General features: G+C 53.3%; 1 protein-coding gene across 1 annotated transcript in view; it reads right to left on the bottom strand.

The window, feature by feature from the left end:
* RPS6KA1 (ribosomal protein S6 kinase A1) overlaps positions 1-22,333 on the bottom strand; it is a 59,943-nt gene extending 37,610 nt beyond the window's left edge. The window contains exons 1-2 of the mRNA XM_066639042.1: positions 22,250-22,333; positions 8,814-8,855 (exon numbers count right to left, since the gene is read on the bottom strand). Of these exons, the coding sequence (XP_066495139.1) occupies positions 8,814-8,855; positions 22,250-22,321 (114 nt within the window). The 5' untranslated portion in view covers positions 22,322-22,333. The remainder of the gene's footprint in view (positions 1-8,813; positions 8,856-22,249) is intronic.
* Between the last annotated feature and the right edge of the window lie 1,579 nt (positions 22,334-23,912).

Raw genomic sequence — 23,912 nt, 5'->3', positions numbered from 1 at the left:
CAACTGCTTTAATAGTCAAAGAACAAGAGAAGCACATGGAAGATACGCAGACATCACCTCCTACTGCTTTCTTGAAGCATTACAATGTAAGTCACCAGGAAGAACAGAGCCTTGGCTTTGCACAGGGCCCTTGGGAAGGTGGACTCTGGACTCTCCCAGCAAGGTTCTGGATCTGCAGGGAGCAGAGACAACAGCCGGCCACTCCCTTGCATCCACATCAAAAGACCAGTTCCTCAGCCGGCTACAGGGTGTACCGTATTTGGTTACAACCAGAGAGCAAGCCCAGATCGACATATCAAGAACAGGAAGTTGCTGGGGTGATAACCTTCTCTGACAGCAGCTGTCATTACACTGCCTTCCAGAAGCAGATTTCTGGCCTTACTCCACAAAGTGTGGCCCCTTTTGGTGACCAGGTCCCTGGACAAAGCTGGTAATCAGCACACACACGCCCAGAAACGCGCACCAAATCTACACACCAAGGCAAGAGGACAAGGAGGCTCCCCAGTGCAGCACCTCTGCTAGTTCTGTTCAAACACACAGCTTCCTAGGACACGGGCAGCACTTGTGCCATTCCCAGACTGAGGCCGTGGCCCTTACTGTGGCATCAATTGGGCTGCCCCGCCACGCGATGCTGCTCCCTGGCTGTGCCACTGCTGCTCCCAAGGTGGCTTTATCTAAGGGCACATGCGCTCCCCGGAGTCATAAGGCCCTGACCAATGACCCTCCCCCACTCCCTTCATTACTCTGGCCACAACGAGCTGCTCCCCATAGCAGCACTTTAAGACTTCCAGTGCCTTTCAAGTGCCTGACCTTCAGAGAGCCCTCTGCACATTTTTAATACATGAGAGTGTCTTTGCAGATGCAGATCATGGGGGCATAAATGGGAGGACTTGCCAGTGCTTGTGCCTCACTGCTGCACATTGGGCAGTTACACCAGGTTCTTTTCTTCCATTCTGCCCCCCCCACAAGCCGTGGGGCTCCAAATAGCAAATGAACAAGAGAGGGAAACTCTCTGGCCTCTCTGCATTTCAGGGGCAGATCAGCAGAGGCCAGGAAGCTCCCTTTGCACTGAGGAAGCCTTGGTAAGTTCTCAAGAAGCCCTAGAGTTCTCCACAACAAGTTGCAAAATCAGTGGCCCAGGGCAGGAAGAAGGCACAAAAAGGCGGCTTGGGGAGAAGCATGGACAGAAAGGGCCTGGCCAGCCATCCTGCAGATCTCTGGCAGCCTTTGCTGAAGGGCCTGAGTGACGGACACTTGAAAATCTGCTCACTGCAAAACAGGGTGTCAGAAGAACCCCAAGTTAAAGCTACAACAAGAGCCAGAAGGATTTAGGGCCAACAGATGCGGTATTACTGGTATGTAAACAGGTACTGCAAGAGAAGCTTCTCCAGATCAGGAATGTGGGGGGGACGGGACAGGCCTTTCACATGCACACCCACACTGTCCAGATGCTGCCCTGGGGGAAAAAGCTCCGACTAGAGCAGACAGATTTTTCCAAGGCAAACACTGCAGGGTGAGGCACAACCCTGGTCACTGCAGGGTTGGCATCACGCCCCTGCACCTCTGGCCACAGTCCAACATGTGCTACTTGCACACAAAGGTCAAGCATGCCAGAACCCACGACAGGGCTAGCAAGCACAGGACAGACTCACCTTCAGGCAGCAGGGATACCCTGAGTTTTATTCTACCTGCATGCGCAAATGATTGCGTTACAAGACTGAGGCAGGCACCGATCAGACGGCTCGTTAAAAGCGGAGCCCTGGAAAGCAAACAGCAAGTCCTCTCATCTGGTGGCTTTGCAGACATCACATGCGCACCCCCTGAAGAACTTTAAGGGAAAGTGTGCTGACTGCATCCTGTCAACACGTCATCTTCTCTGAATGCGCAATCTCGGGTCAGTCTCTTTAGACAGCATGAACCCAGTCGGACAACATGTTCATTGGCTTATACAGGCATCCCACAAAGTGAGCCTTCCAGGAGAAAGCCCGCAGGCTGGGCGCTCTGCAAAAGCACACGCTGAAAAGGCCAGTACAGGCAACACAGAAGTCCTGGGCTCTGCAACTTGTAACCAGCTTCACTGCACTCATTCCCTACCAACTGTGACAAGCTGCAGGCTTTGGGCCTCTGCCTCACACCCATAACTGCAAAACATCCAGCCTAAAAAGACCCGGAGAACTCCCAAAGCTGTGATTTTTCTGGCAGTCCCGGTCGAGGCTTGGCTTTGACTTTGGGTCACTTCCCCAACAGAACAATAAGCCACCTCCAACGTTCAGAACAGAACTACCATGTCCATGCAGAACCACCAGCTCCTCTTCCTGACCACAGGCTAGCAGTCTTCATCACACGGGCAGCAGCCACTGGCTTGGGCAGATTCTTCTGCAATACTGAAATTCACGGGCCGAGAAAGGAACAAGCAGCCCCGAGCACGTCAGCGCGCTGCCCTTGCTGCGCTAACAGTCATGCAGCAAAAAGCCATGACAGGAGAGCAGGACGGGAGCCGCTCTCACACCGGCACTTCCCCTGCCCTTCAGATAACCTGCACAGCAAGGGACGGGCAGCGTCAGCTGTGGACACAACTCTGCCAGTTGGCTCTGCCAGGCCTGTGCCTCTCTCCTTCCTTCACTACTGAAGCTGGGTGGGGAGGCGGCCCCCCCGACATGACTGAGAGCGTCAAGGACAGCCACCTGGCGTCCAACTGCCATTCCAGCTCAGCTTCTTCATACAAGGACTGTTTTGCCTGCAGAGAGTGATGTGACTCTGACCACTTTCATGCCTACACCAGTCTGTGTTTGCTGACCAGGCACAGAAAAAGAGCAATGCCCAGATCCAGCGACTCTCCTGCTGAAATCTTGAGGAAAGCCTCGGCTATGGCCACGGGGGACTAACGAGGCAGGTTTAAATCTTTCCACCCAAAGCCAGGCTGTGCTTCTCACACCCCACAGCTTCTCAGATGAACAACAGTGGCTATTTGAGTCCCAGTATCTCACTGCAGAGAAGACAGGAGTTGTCACAGGAAGGAAACCCTCTTCCGGAAGGTGTGAAGTCTTTGAGGCTGCAAATAGGCGCAGCTTAGGAAGACGCTGGCAGCATCAAGTCCCAGAGAGTGGGATGGAAACAAGAAGTGGCTGCTCCGAAGCAAGCACTGGCAGTATGGGGGAAATCCAGGCTCTTTCTACCTGTTGCCCCAGCCCCAGGTTAGCCGGGAACAGCAGGATTCGAACATGGAGTCAAGCTAATTGTCCCTGCTGCCTCCTCCTCCCCAGTGCATAAGAGGGCTTGCTGCAAAACTGCTCTACATATTTTGTAAGCTTCTGAGGACCTTCTTAGCACCACACAAACCGGATATAAAGTTAACTTCTAAATAAATATTCTGGCTGCTAAAAGGTACAAGACGACTTTTTTTACCAAAATCGAAATTTTAGTACATGTTAAAGCTACGTGCACGTTGCTGCCATTTTGTTAGGCACACTGCAGAGCGGCAGTCCCAGGCGCACCAGAAGAGGAAGGTGGGCTGCATCAGATCAGCTCGGCAGAACATTTTCAGCATAAAAAGGAAGCTTGGCGGAGCCCAGAACTCCAAGGAAGAGTCCCAAAATCCTTCCTGCTCCCCTCTGCAAGGCTGCTTGGGCAGACCGCATTCTGCGCTAGGTGGTTCCCACACTCCTCCTCTTGCAGCTGGGCCTGGGACTGTCCTTGCAAAGCAGCAGCAGCTTCCCTTTCTCTATCAGGCTGCTTTCTTCCTCTGCTAGCCACGTCAAGCAGGGATCACAGCGCGAGATCCCTGTCACCACAGGCCAGTCCAGCTTGGCTGGACATTAATGAGAGTTAAGAAAGCTAATTCGGAGTGAGGGCAACGCTTCTTCTCCAGCCCTCAGAGTTTGAAGCCTCACAGCAGTATGCAGAGCTGGGGAGGGGATGCCCTTGCAGCAGTCCTGCAAGGTGAGCCAACAGGATAATCCCTGTAATGTAGCAGACGGAGGCAGTCGCTACCTATGATCGCCTCATGGGAACTCACGGCAGAGGCCAAATCGAGACCGGGGAAGTCTGGATTCGCAGCTTTACCCTGGGACTCCGACATGCTGCCACTGGACCACCACACTAATAGCTGCCAAGAGACCCGCCAGGCATTGACACTAGACAAACATCAACATCAGGATCCCATTCCAGATGCGCCAGCCGTGCAGCCGCCATGCAGACCAGAAAGGGACTGTGCCAGGTCTGCAGGGGGCACCTAGACCTCTATTTGAAACCCAGGCCAGATTCCCGATACGTCTGCATTAAGTGCCAGCCCTTCTTGCTGCTTGGCTCAGAGGCCAAATTCACCACTGCAAGGTGCAGACGAGCAGCAAGCTTAAAAGCCAATTCATCCCCAAATGGGAAGAAAAGCCCTTTCTAGGCACCCAGCATGAACTGGCAGGGAAACAGGGAGGAGGCGGCAGCATTCATTCTGCACAAAAAGGACAACAACTGAATGGGGTTAGGAGGCTAGCTAGAAAGCATGTGGACAGCAGGCAGGGGAGGAGGGAAGACATTACACTGGGCTTCCCACGGCCTGGGGAAGTGCTGGAGTCCTGGCACCTGCCCCCAACACCAGCAGGAGCGGCTGCACCATATTTGTCCCCCACATGCCTCTGAGGACAACTCTGACCTTGCAAGCAGAGTTCAATGAAAGCGATGGAAATTTGAGTGCTGCGTTAAGAGGCTCAGACGACGCTTTGGCCTCCCTACAACACCTCCCCAAAGATGGGCACACTTCCCCCAGAAAGGCCTTCATTATACACTTAGCCCTGCAAGGGATCTTCTCTCTGCAAGTTGTACCAGCTGCGCAAACCTCAAGGGGGCAAGAGCTGCACACAAAGGTGTTTTGTTTCTTATTTTAGATTTAAAAAGATCTAGAGTTTCCAACTATCCAACACCCACTTCAAACCCAACACTCTTCAAACTCCCACAAATGCTTGTCAGACAGACCAGAAGCCAGAGATGGGAAGGTGAGCTGGGGCAGAGGCATCTTCTGGTGCCAGCAGTTGGCACAACCCAGCAGGACTGGGTCACAGGATCTCCTGCGAAAAGGGAAGGTCCTTCAGCCCTGCTCTTCTCAGCTGGGCACAGCGGCTCCATGCCACACTGGAGAGAGCACTCGTGACTGTCTCACAGTGCCAGGACAAGGCAAAATGGCCAGTTGGAGTCATCCCGAGAGGAGGCTGCTGAACAGTTGCTCATGCTTGAGTTTCCATTTTTGTGGGGGTTCTCCAGTGAAAAAATAAAATAATTTTTTTAAGGTGGTGGCAAACAGCGGCTGCTGAGAGTAGTGAGGGGGAAAGGCTAGAACCATGTGATGTAGATGGCAAGTAGCCCTTTGATGGCTAGCCAGGGCTGGACTGAAACAAGCCCAGTCCTCCCTCTCCCAGACAGCAGATCTGCTCAAGTGCAACCTCTTGAAAAGGATCCCTGGATGTCGACAGGCCGATGGTGGCGGTGCAACCAGGGCGTGCACAAAGTCTTCACTGGCCACACCCTCAGCTGAGCAGGACCACTCCTCCTCCAGAGCAAGTCAAGACTGCTCTGCCAGGACACCTGTGGAGGGCAGGCACAACGACTGACTGCACCGAAAGACAGCAGCGTGGCTGCAAACCAGGTCTGAAGATCAGAGTACACCAGGAAACATGAGCAGCGAAGCAAACTGCTAGCAATGTTTGTGGGACTCTCCAAAATACCCAAGGAAGCTAACACTGTCCCTTCTGGAGAAAGCAGGGAGAGGAGGTCAAGACCTTCTTGCATGTCACTGGGGCTGGCACAGAGAACCGGCTTTACCATTAGCGGGGGGGGGGGGGGCCTGCCTGAGGCAGCAGATTTGAGAAGATCACTAGAGTTGTAAAAGGTCACTTGTTCAGCATGATAATATCTTCAACATTTGGAGTTCTTGCTTCAAGCACCAGAAGTTCAATCTTGTGGAGGCAGCAGAGTCTACCAATAGTGGCTGGGCATAGCGCAGATCGGGGAGAAGAGACCTTCCCCCTGAACACACCTATACATGTTGAATCCATTTCCAAACATTATTGCTGCACTCCTTTTCCCATGTGGCTTTTCACTCTCTGTCTTGCCTGACTACTCTCATTTCAAAACTGTAGCCTTCTTCCTCTTTTCCCCACCTGGGTTTACCTCCCTGTCTAGGACGTTTACCTCCCTGTCCCTTATGTGTGGTTTGGCCAAAAATGGATTCTGCCCACCTCCTGATGGCTTTGATCCCCCCCCAAAAGAGCTGCTCTGCAACATTTTGGGTATCAGGCACAAGCAGAGTGTTTCACTTTGGCTCAAGTGGAGCCCACACCATTTATTTTATAATCCAGATATTACACAGATCTTCACTGTTTGATGGGCCATCGTCATCTCTCACTGTCTTCTTACTGTATTACTGTCAATAGCTTGCAAGTCTCATCAATTTGTTTTTATACTACTGTCAGATCGCTACATGACCACTGCCCTCTTTATTCTTTGACAGTAGAGATTGAGCTCCTTTTTAAAAGCTGGGGTCCTTTAGTGGTTCCCCTGGGGTCTGTCTTTCTGCTGTCAGGGAGGACCAGCTGGACTTCATAGTGAGTTTTTGGAACATGGGGCTGGTGTTTATTGACTCCACTTGGACGACTTCCAAGACACCACAAACCGGGTCTTTTGGCAGCCCAGCAATGCTAGCTGGGAACAAGAAGGAAGAACTTGCTTGGAAAGCTGCCCCTCCTTCCATTATTCATGGGAACCTGCCACTCAGAGAGAGATGGGCTGCTCTCTCTCTTTAATGGCATGGAACAGTTTATCGTCGATATTAGTGGGGCCCATTCTTGGCACAGGAGAGCATGGCTTTTGGGAGGAATAGAGACACATGCCTGAGATGGCACAGCCGTAACCCAGAAGCAGCTGCCCTTCTGCACGGCAAGGACATTTCACTCCCCGCAACCCAGTAACACTGGTTTAGCAGAGTGGCTGTGAAAAAGTGAAACTGCAAAGAAGTGTGCTGGTTCAGGCGGGACAGATGAACACGGTCCAGAGGCTTCTTCCAAGGCCACGAAATGCTCAGGAGCACTTGATGCACAGCCAATTCCCCCAGCACAAGCTTGGGTTTTGTACTCTGCAGGAGAGTGCACTTGCCCCCACTCTCCCCTGTCACATTTGGGGGGGGCACAGCAACCACCAGGTCATTTGAAGCCATGGCACGGGAACATCGCTGGGAATGCCTTGCCCTTCTGTCAGCAGGATTTATACTTTGCCTGCAATCAGAAGCAGCCTTTCCCAAGCAGCTTTCTCCGGTCCAGCTGGCCAAAAGCACTGCACCTCCAGAAGCGGCCCTTCTGCAAAGGCCAGGCGAAAACAGCCTCCTCAGGCAGTGGACTGCGGGTGGCATTAAGGGCAGCAGAACGAGAGACCAACAGATCTGACACGTGGGGCCAAATCTGCTAAAAGCACACCATTCATGTCTCTCAGCACCTCTGCTTGCCTGAGCAGTCAAGAGTCGGTCAGAGTGCATTTCAGACAAACATTTTCTTAGAAGGTAAACCAATTTCCAAGTGTGTGATCATTTGCTCAACATTTAATCAGCCTCTACAAATTCAAATTCCTGCGCACATCTCCAAAGTCTCAACTTGGTGGTTTTATTATTATTATTTTGCCATATTCCAGTGTCAGGAGGAGGAGGAAGCACAAGAGCCCTGCTCTCCCACAGCATGCAGGATGCCCAGCCCCCTTTCAGCAGCCCGTGACCCAGTCGATCACACAGCAACTTTCCCACCTGCTTTCAAGCAAGTCACGCAAGTGCGGACGGCACCCCGCAAGTTTGACCAGTTACTGAGACCACAAAGAAGTTGGTGCAGCAGGAACACAGAACTCCATATCAGTCACCAACCTGCTGCTTCTGGAATCATTTAAAACACCATTTGAAAGCTTAAGCAATACTTTGGGAAAAAAGTTGGTGCACACAAATCAGGGAATTGTTAGTTAATGGCTGACGTACAACAGATGTGTGACTTGATAGTACAAGTGATGCAGAGAAAGATACAAAATGCTGTATTTCCTACAAAGCACAAAATGCTCAGACATCGTCACGGCCCACTTCTCAGTCACGTGGCTTAGGCTGCCCAGAAGGTCTTCCTCAAGCAAGGTCGCCTTACAAATTCATGCTTAAAGGAGCTCAGTCTTCTCGTCCTCTCAGCATAGGCCAGGCCAGTGAGAACAGGAAGGGTGGGAAAGGAGAAGGCTGTCAGGTTAACCAAGGAATCCCTTAAGCCAGTGTTTCTCAAACTGTGGGTCGGGACCCATTAGCTTATTTCAGGTGGGACTGCATTCATTTCACTATTTCATTTTTAATATATTAGACCTGACGCTACCATGGTATGTGACTGCATTTGGGGAAATGTTACAGACCTGAACTTTTAACAGGCTGTTATGTATATTCTTTTAACAATGATAATCAATGGGACTTGCTTCTGGGTAAGTGTGGGAAGGATTGCAGCCCAGGTTTGTTAAAAGTTTTCCTGCTTGATGTCACTTCCAGTCATGACATCACTTCCGGTGGGCCCTGACAGAGTCTCGTTCTAAAAAGTGGGTCCCAGTGCTAAACATGCGAGAACCACTGCCTTAAGCAAACTGGTTCTTGGAGGCCCAGGAAGCTCACCTCGGTCAACATACTCTTTGGGGGAGGAAGGAAAAAAGTTAATACGCAAGACAGCAGCACCCTGGGTTTTCCACACTCTGCTGCTTTAATTTTGGTGCTGCCAGGAAGAGACAGTGGCAGACTCAGCGGAAAAGAGATTCCAAGGATGCCTTACCTTTGACTGAGCCCTTCTCTCTTCTGGAGCAGCCTGGCCATTCTGCAAAGGAAGAGAGAGTACAGTCACCATCAGAAATACATCCAGCACAAGATCCCAATGCCTAAATTATTATGAGAAAAAGAAAAAAAATCTACTCCATGTTTTTCCTTCTGGACGCTTCAAGGAACCTTGTGGTAGCAAGGTTAAAAACACAGCCCTGACAAAAATACCATAGACACAAGCAACAGGAAACTGAACCAAACCATGAGCAAGGCCCAGAAACGAATGTTGGAGAGCCAGGGTCACCCTCGCCAATGTCCCGCTGAGTTGCATGCTGGAGGACAGAGAGTGCCACGCCGGGGGGGGGGGGGGAGACACCAGTGAACAGCATTGACTTCTGCGGCACTGCTCCACGTTTTAACCTTTTTTGGCCCCCAGAACTACTAAAAGCCTCAACCACTCAACATTTGCTTCATGCAGATGCTTCACCCCTGAACACTTTACATAGTCTCATCTAGCCCCTTTGTAGCCCATTTCTGCCCAGCCTGCAGGTGTACACATTTGACCCCTGTTGTGAATATGCGGGCAGAAATGGCTTAAGACATGGGGCTATGCTCAATGCAGATGTGCGGGCAGAAATGGCTTAAGACATGGGGCTATGCTCAATGCAGATGTTCCATCAGTTTGTAACAACAAGTAGTTGCCAAGCCCACAAGCAATTACGTAATGAAACAGGTGTTCCTAAAAGCCCAGAGTCTTTCCCCATGGAGGAAGCTGCATGTCTCCATGAGCTTCCCCTCTGGGCTGGCTGCCTTCAAATCGGAAAAGGGAGCCCAGAGACCAATGAGGGAAGGACTTCTGAGAGCAGGCAAGTCCGCTCAAAAACAGTGGCCCCCAACCTTTAGTAGCCCATGGACGACTGAAGCAAAAATTGGAATCATCGTGGACCATATGCAACCCTCACCCTCCTTCCTTGCACACAAAAAAATACAATTAAATTTGAAACAGAGAAGATTCATTAGATTTATGATTTATGGAGAAGCTTTCTGGACTGCTGCTTTTGTTGCCGGCTGCAGGCAATCCGTTCTCCACCCTCTCTGTTGGTCTATGGGGAAAGTGATTCCCCCCCCCAGACCTTGCGGACCACTTCTCAGGATCTCATGAATCATGAGCTGGGAACCAGTGCTCTAAAAGGACTTCTATGCTAATTCAGAAAGAGAGGCAGGCCTCCCCAGTCAGGAGTCTGGCAAAACACCACTATCCTGATTACAGGTGATCTTCTCAATCCACACATGCCTCCTTCACACACTGAGAATGTTTCCAATGCACTGGTTTGCAGGACGCCAAGAGCGCCAAGCAGGGCGTGTGGCCTTGTGACGGAGGGTGCAAGACAGGCATGTCCAGCCTCCTCCTCCTCCAGGAACAAGGAGTCCAAGCAGATAGTGGGGTTGGGAGCAGGAAGTGGGACAGAGAACCCCCTCCCCCTCCACACATGGCTACTGGAGAACACACAATGAAGTCCTGGAGAGGCAATTCTGGGAACTCCAGAGGAAGGAATCTTCTATCACCTCATTCGTTCAAACAAACGGTCAGTGTTCCCTCCACTGCTGCTGCCTATGAACCTGCCCATGCTTTAAGATGAGCATCTTAACAAGGCCCTTCTGCAAGTTCAGGTAGTGTCACAAATACAGTGGGCAGAGATGAGTATCAGCAGGTCCTCAGTGTGGTGGCACGGAGGTTGGGCAGACTCACTGGGCTGCAACCCGTTTATCTCAACAGACTCTTGGCTTTGATTTGGTAGCATCACAAGGTCACAATTAAAATCTTGCAATAAGCACTTTCAGTGCTTTTCGATTTCTATGAGTTGCAACAGACTGTTGGCCACTTTGACTATTTTGTACAGAACAAGCAAGATAAGAGTCGTTGGAAATAATTCATCCCCTGCAGTGCACAGACGCACATGCAAAAGTGGGCAGCAGAGTTCAGACACCAAGCAGCGCTCTGGGACAGTTGTGTGTGAAGAAGCCGACACGACTGGGCAGCAGGTTCTGCCCTCACTTCTTAGAAAGAGAACACAGCCCTGCTCAGTTAAACGGAGCCCACCCGCTGAGGAGGACCCGGCACAGCATGCCCAGTGGGCGTGCACTGCATTGGCATCCTTCAGTCTCGGAAGACTCTGGTGTCGCGCTCTGAACGGTGGTTCCGGAACAGTGTCCTCTCCAGTGCGCGAAGCCTGGGTAAGGTAGATATGGAGGATAGACTGTTACCCATGCAGCAAATCCCCCCTCTCCACGTCGCTGAAATGGTCCAATGGAAAGGCAGAGGCCAATACGGTTGGTTCCAGCGGCGTCGCAGGAGTTGCCAGAACGTGACTATGCTCAGTCATGAACTGCCTCAGGGACTCCAGCTCCGGATTTTGCCTCGAGGTTGACTCCTGAAGCCTTTTCGATATCTGGATGTAGCCACAAGGCAGTGGAGGTTTGGGATCAGAGTTCTCCTTCTCTCAGATGAGCTACCTTCCCAGGCTGACGAGTCCCATCTACCAGGTGGCTGTTTAATAATAATAATAATAATAATAATAATAATACTACAGGTATTTCTATACCGCCTTTCTTGGTCCTCAGATTTCTCCTCAGACTTTATTCAAGGCGGTTTACATAGGCAGGCTTATTTAAATCCCCGTAGGGATTTTTACAAATGAAAGAAGGATCTTTCAAGAAACCACAACATTCAGGTGTTTCATTCTGATCTGGCTGCACATTCTGGCCTCCATCCTCCCACGCTCAGAGCAGATGGAATAACTCGGCTCAGCTTGTCAGCTGCTTCAAGGTCTCGCCATTCATGGTGCCGGTGGCCTCGAACTGGCGACCTTCTGTTATCTGCCTGTTATCAAAATAACTGCCTGTTATCTTCAGGCAAATGGAGGCTCAACCCTCTAGACCAGACCTCCTGCTCCTGTTTACTCGCCTCTTACGACAAGTACAGCCAACCTGAGGGCCTATTCTTATCCCCCAGCGGGTGTGGCACAGGTGTTAAGCCGGCAGCTGCAGGAATGAGAATCTGAGCTGAATCCCAACTCCAAGTCAACCAAGGTACAAAGGTACTAACCAGGTACAAAGTGCAAGGTGTCAATCAGGTACAAAGTCAACCAAGGAGAAAAGATATCGCCAAGAAGGGTTACATTTTCAATTCCACATTCCAGACTCTGCAAACCCCAACTCAGACTTGTCCAGTCTCGTTTGTTTGTACTGTGCTGGTCCAAGACACTCTGGTGCCTGAAGTGGGCGCAACATGTTGCCTCCTTCACCTTCACACTCATCTCTGCCCCCTTGCCAAGCCACTCCTGCTGCACTGCCCCTGCTCTCTGCTGCAGAAGGGGGGGAGGAGAGCCTGTCCTGTCCAAGGAAAATAGCGCCAAAGCCTAATGTGCCTTCAGTGAAAACAGCCTCGCATACAGGGAAATACCAGAGCTTGTGGCAGCGACAGCTCAGCCTCCCCTGTGAACAGGCAAGCACTGGGGCAGCCCCCGAGGGCCTGGCAGTGTGGTGTCATCACACAACACCAGGCTTCTGTGTTGGCTGCCCAGCCCTGGACGTCACCGCACATCGCTGGTTCAGAGTAGGGCTGCTTATTGAGCCGGGCTGGCCAGAGTGGCCCCAGTGGCTCTGCGACTGGGAAGCTGGCTCCAAAGCTGCTGCTCAAGGCGATTTGCACTGAAAACAGCTCGCTTCGTCCCACTTCACGGCAGGGTTAACATAAGAACATAAGAACAGCCCCATTGGATCAGGCCACAGGCCCATCTAGTCCAGCTTCCTGTATCTCACAGTGGCCCACCAAATGCCCCAGGGAGCACACCAGATAACAAGAGACCTGCAAGGCCTCCTGGGAATTGTAGTGAAGAACATAAGAGCAGCCCCACTGGATCAGGCCAGAGGCCCATCTAGTCCAGCTTCCTGTATCTCACAGTGGCCCACCAAATGCCCCAGGGAGCACACCAGACAACAAGAGACCTCATCCTGGTGCCCTCCCTTGCATCTGGCATTCTGACATAGCCCATTTCTAAAATCAGGAGGTTGCGCATACACATCATGGCTTGTACCCCATAATGAATTTTTCCTCCAGAAACTTGTCCAATCCCCTTTTAAAGGCGTCTAGGCTAGACGCCAGCACCATATCCTGTGGCAAGGAATTCCACAGACCAACCACACGCTGAGTAAAGAAATATTTTCTTTTGTCTGTCCTAACCCACCCAACACTCAATTTTAGTGGATGTCCCCTGGTTCTGGTATTATGTGAGAGTGTAAAGAGCATCTCCCTATCCACTCTGTCCATCCCCTGCATAATTTTGTATGTCTCAATCATGTCCCCCCTCAGGCGTCTCTTTTCTAGGCTGAAGAGGCCCAAACGCTGTAGCCTTTCCTCATAAGGAAGGTGCCCCAGCCCCGTAATCATCTTAGTTGCTCTCTTTTGCACCTTTTCCATTTCCACGATGTCTTTTTTGAGATGCGGTGACCAGAACTGGACACAACACTCCAGGTGTGGCCTTATCACAACGGCATTATAATACTAGCCGTTTTGTTCTCAATACCCTTCCTAATGATCCCAAGCATAGAATTGGCCTTCTTCACTGCCGCCGCACATTGGGTTGACACTCTCACTGACCTGTCCACCACCACCCCAAGATCTCTCTCCTGATCTGTCACAGACAGCTCAGAACCCATCAGCCTATATCTAAAGGTTAGGGTGAGGACTAGGCAGGGCCGCGCCAGCAGATATAAAGCCAGACTCCCAAGAAAACAGAGAACAAAGGAGGCAATACCTCCAACACCACAAGGGACCTGATCCTCAAAAGTCGAGTGCTGTGAGAGATAAAGCAGGAAATGGGGCCCAAAAACATAATGCTCTCAACCCATCAGGGGGGAGAGCGCTGCAGCACCCGGCATTCTCGGAGGCAGTACAGTAGCCCCACTGGCTAAAATGCCACTTGGAGAACCAGCAGGGGCCATATGGGGTCAGCCTAGTGGGACAATGGCTGAGGTCCTGAACACCTTGCCTCACGGTACAGCCACACTGTCTCCACCCCATGGTGGAGACACTTCCTCTACGCACACGTGCACAACAAATCCCATAACCCTCTGCAGTATCACAAGGAATTCTGGGTACATGGCTCACTCACAGACACCCTTATCCTCACGCAGGATCCACTTCTCATCACTAACATCTTCACCCCCACCCACTCACAGGGGAAAGAGAGCTTGCTTAAGTGAGTTGTCTCATGCACAAAGAGACCTGCCCAAGACAGAGGGTGCCCATCCACAAGACCTAGTCAAACAATCCTTTCGGCAGGTGAGGCTCATCCTGGGCAATGCAGACACAGAGAAAGCACCTTTCCAAACAAGATTCCTGTATCATACCTGCAAATGGCCAGTCTCTCCCCCCCCCCAGCTTTCGATTGAGCCTGGACAGTTCCATAACTCCCCACCTGTGATCAGCTGCTGCACTTGGAGAGCGGTTTCTCTGGGGAAAGCTCACATGTTTGATTTCACATAATCCTCTAGGCAGACAGAAAGCGATTTGCAGAGCTGGACCACAGAAGCCACGGCAAGTTTGGAAGCCAAGCTGAGAGGAGACAGATGCCTCCCATGGCAGGAAACAGGAAACCAAAGGAAACTGTCTGAATCCGCCAGTGCTGGCTGGGCCTCAGACAGATTCATTGTTGGAGGAGGAGGAAGAAGGGAAGGCGCAAACCAGAGGCCAGGTCGATGCTTCAGCTTGTGAACGCTACTCGGGGCAGCAGATCGAGCCACCAGAGTATAATCCACTAGGAAGGTCTCTTGCAGGAGCCACATTGAAATGAGCAGGAGCTGTGCTTGCTGTTTGTCTGCCTTCCAGCGGGGAGCCCTTATGATAGCTACAATCCACCCCCCTGCCTGTGGCTCCCCACCACAGCTGGACCAAGTACCATCTCCCTCCTCGGGTGGTGGGGCCTCAGCTGCTCCTGCTCCCCAGGATGAGAAGAGCAGAGAGTGGCAAGCTGGAGTACGAGCACTGCGGCCCCCAGGCAGGGCCCAGGCACCCCCTCCCAGCTGTTGCCTGCCTTCACTGGTTTCACGGAGGGGCTCCACACAGCAGCTAAGGAGGCTGTCACGAAAGTTCCCTGGGCCAGGCCCACTATGCCACCCCTGGTCACCCAAGCAACACTGGCCTCCAGGGACATCTGGGCACCTCCACATGGCAAGGTACTAAAACGGTCAAGGCACACCATCTGTTTTTTGACAACTGACAAAACTACTGCAGTGCAAAGCCACTGATAAGACCCACCGAGAATCTTCCAGAATTATACACGGTTTGAAACCACTGGAGACACAATCTGACAAACTGCACAGTGCGGCACAAGGCAGGGGGAGGGGCATGCACTGCATCCTGCAAGATCCAGTCCTTCACTTCCTCCCAACCTTTTCCAGGAAGGCTTTGGCTCCACACCTTCATCCCCCTCCATCCCCTTGCATAAAGCCAAAACCACTGCACCCAGTTCCCCCTATTCAACTTCATGCCCGTCCCTCTTTCTGCAGCCTTCCCTGCACCAAGGTCTAATTTAAGCCATTGGGAGAGGGACCTCCTTCTCTCTTGATGTACACTGATGGCACCACAGAATCATCATTCACAATGGAAATGGAAAAGGTGCAAAAGAGAGCGACTAGGATGATTACGGGGCTGGGGCACCTTCCTTATGAGGAAAGGCTACGGCGTTTGGGCCTCTTCAGTCTAGAAAAGAGATGCCTGAGGGGGGACATGACTGAAACATACAAAATTATGCAGGGGATGGACAGAGTGGATAGGGAGATGCTCTTTACGCTCTCACATAACACCAGAACCAGGGGACATCCACTGAAATTGAGTGTTGGGAGAGTTAGGACAGACAAAAGAAAATATTTCTTAGCATGTGGTTGGTCTGTGGAACTCCTTGCCACAGGATGTGGTGATGGCATCTAGCCTGGACACTTTTAAAAGGGGATTGGACAAGTTTCTGGAGGAAAAATCCATTGTGGGGTACAAGCCATGATGTGTATGCGCAACCTCCTGATTTTAGAAATGGGCTTTGTCAGAATGCTAGATGCAAGGGAGGGCACCAGGATGAGGTCTCTTGTTGTCTGGTGTGCTCCCTGGGACATTTGGTGGGCCGCTGTGAGATACAGGAAGCTGGACTAGGTGGGCCTATGGCCTGACCCAGTGGGGCTGTTCTTATGTTCTTAACTACAATTCCCAGGAAGCCTTGCAGGTCTCTTGTTATCTGGTGGGCTCCCTGGGGCATTTCGTGGGCCACTGTGAGATACAGGAAGCTGAACTAGATGGGCCTATGGCCTGATCCAGCGGGGCTGTTCTTATGTTCTTAACTACAATTCCCAGGAAGCCTTGCAGGTCTTCTTGTTATCTGGTGTGCTCCCTGGGGCATTTGGTGGGCCGCTGTGAGATCCAGGAAGCTGGACTAGGTGGGCCCATGGCCTGATCCAGTGGGGCTGTTCTTATGTTCTTAACTACAATTCCCAGGAAGCCTTGCAGGTCTTCCTGTTATCTGGTGTGCTCCCTGGGGCATTTGGTGGGCCGCTGTGAGATCCAGGAAGCTGGACTAGATGGGCCTATGGCCTGATCCAGTGGGGCTGTTCTTATGTTCTTAATGCTCTGCCTCATGTCCTCCCTGCAGTGCGGGTTTTCTGCCTGGAGGAGCATTCAGGTCCCAGTCTGAATGGCACAGGCTATCAAGAGCTGTACTGTGTGACCTGACTGCATTTCAACTCTAAGAGCCCAATTCTATGCATATCTACTCAGAAGTAAGCCCCGTTATAGTCAATAGGGTCTACTCCCAAGTAAGGGTGGTTAGGATTGTGGCTGAAGTGTCCCGTTTTGATAACAGCAGTACCCTCCATACCCACAGGGGCCACCTTAGGAGTTCCAGGACCTGACACGGGGGGGGGGGGATTCCTGTTAGATTAAGCTGGGCTGGCTGAAGCCCTGCACTGCCCTCCCCATTTGGAGGAGTTAGTACCCAAGGAACACCGTGGGGCTCTCCAAGTTTCCCCCTTCCCAAAATCTCCAGTGTGCTTGGTAGGAAGCCAGGAACTCTGAAGGCTGAGAGGGAAGCTGAGCAAGGACATTGCAGCTCTGCCCTATCGCCAGGGAACCACCGGAAGAGACCAGAGGCCCTGCACCCACTGGAAGCAGAGTTGGCAGAAATGCCAGCTGCAGTCCGAGCATCGCCATTCAGCCTTGTTCAGCACAGCGTTGGCCTCCGGATGCCTGGGACTGCATTGGCCTCAGAAAACTGGGACTGCAGAGGGGTTGCCTTCATACAGAGCCATCTCCCCCCTTGCTATACATGCTCCCTTGCTCGCTGCATGGAGCAGCACGCTCAGTAAGAGAGAGGAAAAGGAAGATAGTCACAGTCACTTGCTTTGGCTGCCACGTCACAAGGAGGTCAGCGATGCTGCCCTTGGGGAGGAGGGGAGGGTCACTCGTGTTCAGAACCAACTGCTCAGGCTTGCAGAACTGGAGATACGCAGACTCAACCCTTTCCCTGTGATAACACCTCTGCCTGTGACTCAGGCACCTCAAGCTTTGAGAACCCTGTTAATGCCTTCCTGGCAAGTGGCCCAGATCATTAATGTAACCGTCATTCCCGCCTACAGTTGCTGCCTGGTTTCTCTGGCAAAGCTCCTGCACCTCTCTCAGCTGCGCAGCAGGCAGAAATTCAACAGACAATGCCTTTCCCAGCATGGCAACGCAGCACTGGTAGGATTTCTGCTGGCCACGCAGCGTGTGATCTCACAGTGCGACCCAACAGAATGCATCCAGGCCTGACCAGAGGAAGCCCTTCAGTGAAGGGCCATCAACTTGTGACCTTCATGAGCAGGAAGCAGGACAGGTTGAAACAGTCACTGGCAGGCGACCACTCCTTAAGGTCAACATCCATTGATGGAGGGGAGGTCTGGCGAGTCATGGAAGGCCACGTCTGGTGAGTCATGGAACCCTCATCATGCAGGCCACGTTTATTGGACGTGGCACGAAGGCAGCAGCTGGCAATGAGCACACCTGGGCATCCAGAGGTCACAGAACACTAGACTAAGGCTGTGGTATTTTTCAGCTTCTCGGCACAAGAGCAGGGTTAGGAGGAAGGAGAGAGACCGTCCCTGACTGAACCCGAACTGATGCAGAGGCCCAGGGGACGGCATTCACAGCCCCAGCAAGCCACATGCTGTCCCTAAAATCAGCACATGGCTCTTCTGCCCTCTTTCCCAGAGGAGCGCCTTGCAGCCAATTATGCAGATGCTCGTGGTGATCTGATCCAGCACCGGTTCTAAAAATGTGACAGAGCAGGTTGTCTCCCAAAGCCACACATCAGGAGTTTCTAAAGCTGAGGAGCTGCGCCCCCCGGATCAGGGTGTGAAGATGGGCCGGTGGGGACACAGTGGCCCCCGTCTAAACCCAGGGAGGTGGGGAGTGTCCTCTGCCATGGGGCATGCAGCTCAGTAAGTTGACTGCTACCCCTCCTCAGCTTTCACAGCCCTCCCACTCAAGTGTCCCGCGTTCTTGTCTCTTCCTTGGCTGAGGAGGTTACAGATCTCAGCTATAAGTGAAGAAAGCTCCATCTGCTTCCAACACTCTCCCATCAAACTTTGCCCTTCTCCGCTGCAGTGGGCTACCCCACAGTCTGAGAGTTAAGGCCCTCGACTCAGGCAGCCCTTATCTACAAGCTTTCAGATGCCCACACAACGGTCTCAAGCCATGTGACTGGATTCAAATGCTAGGACTACAAACTTCATGGAATAGGAGAGAGGAAAAGCAGAGCTGGGGAATATGTGAATATGTCCACAAACACCACAATGTAGAAATTCAGCAGGCCTAGCTGGTGTCTGTCAAGACCCTCTTGGAAGCTGACTTGTGTCCCATGAAGAAAGAGGAGACACAAGTGAAATATGTACACCAAGAAAGCAGGTGCACAAAAAGCACCCCCTCGTTTATTCTAGGGTTGGACCACATTCTCGGCATTTGCAGCCCAACAGTTTTGGGTCCTGCTGTTTAGGTTCTTACTCCACCCCCAGTTATGCTGACAAGGTATGTGGACTTTGCAAAACACCTAGCACACCATGGTTTTTATGCCCCTGTTTGCCAACAGGTAAATAAACACCATACAGGATGAGAGGTTCTGCAAACGAGTCCTGGGCATAAAATAACGGATTTGCTGGAATGCAAATGTTTGCATCCAAGATCTCACTACCATCCCAGCAGCCTCCAGAGGCAGAGCAAAAGCCTGGCAATCCACATCTGAACCGCATGTCCTCAACTCCAAGGCCTTCCAGCAGCAACCTGAAAATGCAGAGTCAAGACAAGTTGCCCCAGAGCCAGCAGACAGTTTCATGAACAGGGCAATCCCAAGAGCTTATGACTGGAAGGGGACAGAAGGTCACTCACACCCACTCTTAAAGCAGGCTTATCTGTCTACCAGCCCTGCCCACACCGATCGCGATCGAGCAGCACAGCCTTGTGCAAACACTCCCAGAGACTTGCATTTCCGTTCCGTAATTAATACTGTCACACACAGAACATGAATGACAAGACTTTGCTCTGAGGTTTGATCCCTCCTCCCTAGAAAAACATAATGCTGAAGGGGTGGCAGGGCAAGGAACAGGCAGAGACACCAAGGGAAATTCCTCTGCAACTTCAAACTAGCAATAGTTACTTCAGGGAAAAACAGTGACAGTTAAGGTGGCATAACACAGATCTAAGCGCACAGCCTGAAGATGCCCTGAAGTCTGCCACATCCACGCCCTGTCACTTCCTTAGCAAGTCATGAGATTCCCCCGCGTGCTGGAAGAATGTGGCACAAGCAGTTCGGCGGATGGAGCCAGGTATCAAGTGCGTCTCATCTGGTTCCCAACATCCCTGAGGAAAGGAGTTCACAAACTTGACTAATTTGAATGGGGTTTTCCCCCCCAGGTAGCAAAGATGGAGGTGCAGACACAAGATGTGGCAATGTCCAAACTGCAGCCATTCAAGAAGTTGCCTTATGCCATGTCAGACCACTCAGAATCATCAACTGTCTGAGGTTCCAGCCCCCCCTCCCAGGAGTGCTGCTGAACCTGGGAAGATCTGCATGCTGAGAACGCACTCAACCACTGAGATTGTGTCTGGTCACCTGCTAGTCATTCGCCCTGGAAATGCTACTGGATCTAGGCCTCCTCGTGCCACCCCAAGCATCCCATGGGATGGGAAAATGGAACACTGCTTCAGATCACTGGGCAGACGCCTCCACACGCAACAGCCAGACTTGGCTTTACATCGACATCAGCACCACAGGTTTATCACCAGCATCAACTGCACAAGACCTGTGAGGAATCCTGCTAACCAATATGGGCGTGAGATTTCCTACTGACAAGAAAATCCCTGTGCTGGGGGAACAGTTACCTGCATCGCAAACACAAGAGGCAAATGAGACCTCTGGCCTGCTACTCAGCCCTGTGGCATGCCAATTTCTTGGTTAAGCCTTTTGTTCTCCCTCCAGGAGACCACCTACACAGTGTGTTTTCACAACAGCAGAGGTTCTGGAGCCGTGCAATTCAAATGCAGCAGGTTTCCAATACTCTAAACCCCAAGCCTGCGAAAAAGAAGAAAGCCACACAACAAAAACACGTTTGGCGAATGTTGAGTGCCTTCTAAGTGTGCAAAGGCTTCTGTGCATTATCCTGATACCATCCTTGCAGCGTCCCTGGAAGGGCAGTTGCATCACAACCCCAACACTGTAGCTGGGAAGCTGTGGCAATGCAAGACAGTGAATGCCACAGCAGAGGCCATATTCCCGGCGGGGAAGCCAGCCCCAGTCCACAGCTCCAGTCAAGACAGACTCCAGTCCACAAGCCTGTGGCAGGCACAGGAAGTAACACAGTCTGCACAGCTGTCCTGCAGGATGAAGGAGTCAATCCCAAGCCTAACAGCAGGTGCGTGTGCCACAGGCACAGCCATTAACCTCAGGGAGCTGGGGTGGCAGGCAGGGCTGAGCTGGCAGCTGGCTGAATACAAAGCTCGTCGCAGTACAAAGGAACAGGAGCAAAGTTCCAGAATGGAAGAACCAAGAGAGAAAAGGGTCATGTGGTCAAGGCGAAAAACAGGAGGCATCTTCCCAACTGGCTGGGCAACCAAGCGCCCATGCTTTCTGGCCCTGCTTGGAAGAGTTCGCTTTCCCAAGATGGGTGCCCTTCCAGGAAGCTGGAAAACCTGCACAAGTCAAGGGGAAAGCTCAGGGCCATTTCAGGCTGCCCAGAACACTTCAGGCACTTGCATGACGACTGCTGTAGGATTTGGAAGCAGAAGGAGGGGGGGCTGATGTGAAACTCAGTTATGGAGCTCCCACATCCCAGTCACTCGACATACTTAAAAGGGTATCTGACACTGTCGGAATGGGACTGTACCATGTCAGGGTGCAAGTGGGGGGACTGCAGGTTTGACTCTTCTCTACACATAGAAAAATGGCAACCCTTCCTAATGCGCTCTCTCGTTTTGAGCAACAAGAAGTGGTTTTACCAGGATTCCTTGAGCATGCAATAGTGCACCTTTGCTGGTGTGCCAGTGTAGTGACTGCGCTGAGAATCGGGACTTCCACAGTCCAATGCCTGCCTCTGCCCTGAAGTCTCAAGAGCTGGCCTTTGGCACTGCTCTTGGCTTCACTCTTCCCCAGCTGCAACACGGGGAGAATCGTAGTATATACCACCCACCCAGCAGAGCTATTCCAACTGGGGCCTGACAGCCCTGGCTCTGTCGGAAGGTCATAAGGCTGCTTTCTTTTCTCTGCCAAGGCAGCAGCACCATTTTTGGCTCTTGACTGTGTGACCCCTGACTTCAGGGCTGGGACCCGGACCTCCCCAAGACTTCACGCTTCCCCCTGCCGATTCACACTGTGCCTCTGCTTTTTAGTTCTATGGCTCCTCTGTGGGAGCGAGTTTGGTAACTGCTTTCTGCAGACAGCGCCAGAGTCTGCTGGAACCTCACCTGCGGTCCATTCCGCCACCAGTGTCTCTCCTGCTCTCTGACCCCCCTTCCTATACACGCCTTGCCACAACTTTGGGGTCCAGGCCAGGCCCAGCTGCAGAAAAGGCTCCTCAGGCTTGCGCTTGGGGTCACGCTCCCCTCTTGCAGGGGAGGCTCAAGACACCGCAGCACAGCTCCGCAGGCCCCGCCTGCCCGCAACAGGCAGGAGCGCGCCCGGGCGAGTCGCCCCAGCTGCGGCCAGGGCCGGGTCCCCAGAGGCGGGGAGCGCAGAGACGCGCGCAACGAGCCGCCTGCCTCTCCGGACGCCTCGTGAGGGGAAACCGCCCGCCGGCTCCGATGGGCAGCGCAGGCAAAGCCGGAGCCGGAGCGGCGCCGGCCACTCGCCCCTCCTCCACCCCGCGCGCAGGGGCCCTCACCGCGGCGTCCAGCTCCATGTCCACCAGGCGCACGTCGGGCCAGGGCTCGGCTCCCAGCTGGGCCAGCGGCATCGCTGCGGCGCGCCCGGCCGCCCCGGAGCACGGCTGCTGCTGCTGCCTGCTGCGCTCGCGCTCTCGCAGGGGCGGGGCGGGCCTGGCGCCCGGCAGCCGCGGGCAGGCTGCGCCCTGAAGGTGCCGCCGCGCAGGCTGGGCGCTTCCTGGGCGGGGTCGGGCACGCCGGGACCTCCCGCCGGCTCGGCCGGGGGTGGGCGCAGGTGAGGCGGAGCCTGCCCAGGGACTCCGCGGAGGCTCCGCCCGACCGGCCTCCGCAGCGGGCAGCGGGACGGGCGCGCAGGTGACCCGCAGGGCGCCCCGAGCCCGCCCGCCCGCCCGCGCTGCGCAGGGAGCGAGCCTGGCAGGCCCTCCGCGCGGAGCCGCCGGGCACTCGGCACACGTCGGGGCCGCCCAGCCCGCAGGAGCGGAGCCGGGGAGGGCCCCGCTGGCCGGGACTCCGGAGCAGAGCCGGCGCTGCCCTGGCGCGAGAACCTTCCCTGCAGGCCGCGGCCGCCCCGCCCCGCCCAGGCGCAGCCCCGACTCCACGCAGTCCTGCCCAGGTGAGGAGGGCAGCCGTCCACTGCGTCCGGGCCGCCTTCGCGCTCCTGTGGCCCCGATGAGGCTGGGGCCCTCGCTGGCACTTGCTGTGCCGGGCTGCCGGCTCCAGGTGATCAGTGACCGGGTGGCCCAGCGGGACCATAAGCAGGGCAGGCGCCATGACAATCCTGCAGCCGTGCTCCCAGTGTCGCCCCAGGCACCCACCTCGTGCTGTGCCAGGATACCTCCGAGGCTGATGCCACTCCTGCCAGGCTCAGTCCCACACGGGGCAGATGTGGGAACGTGGTGGGATAAGGAGGGCTCGACACCCCAAACTTCTCTGAATGACAGACCAGCCCCCCAAATTGGCAAACGCTGCTCCAGAGACCGCTGGCAGAGGACTTGGGAAAGGTGCAGGAGCAGTGGAGCAGGAGAAGGCACCAGAACACCTCCACTCCTGCCACCCTGGCCCTGCGGCACAGAAGGTACAGCACTCTAATCCACAACACACACACTCTAATCCAGCCATTTTCGCTGGTGGGCCACGGGAGTTTGGGAAATGTCATTTATGAGTAGGGCCACCGGGGACGTGTGCCTCCCACCGACAGCATGCTGTGCCTTGTCAATAGTCAAAAAACCAATGCTTTTAGTACCTCGTCGGTGTGCCATGAGACAAAAAAGGTTGAAAATCACTGGTCTAATCCATTACTGTACTGCAGTCCTCAAGCCTCATGTCATACACGCTTAGAGCGCCCACACAGGAGAAGTGTGATGACGGGAACTATGGAGCAAGAGCACAACGGGGGGGGGGGGAGGATCTTGCTCAAACAGTCCCTTCCAACATGTATGGCAAGAAACTCATGAACACTGAATGTCTTCTCAGAATTTGTATTGCAGGGACCCTGCCCCAGAAGGACTCCATGCGCAAACACCCAAGTGGAGCCTCCACTCCATCACCCCAACAGGGGATTCTGTGTTTCTTTGCTCTCCACAAGCAGCTGTCCAACAGGGGAAGGGGACACACAGACCTCCAGCTGGTAGCTGTGTGGACAGCGTGCCTGGCAGCAGTGAC

Source organism: Tiliqua scincoides, chromosome 10 (assembly GCF_035046505.1).
Source record: "Tiliqua scincoides isolate rTilSci1 chromosome 10, rTilSci1.hap2, whole genome shotgun sequence".
Taxonomy (NCBI): domain Eukaryota; kingdom Metazoa; phylum Chordata; class Lepidosauria; order Squamata; family Scincidae; genus Tiliqua; species Tiliqua scincoides.
The sequence above is the reverse complement of the archived record's forward strand: the minus strand, read 5'-3'. Positions and strand labels throughout refer to the sequence as shown.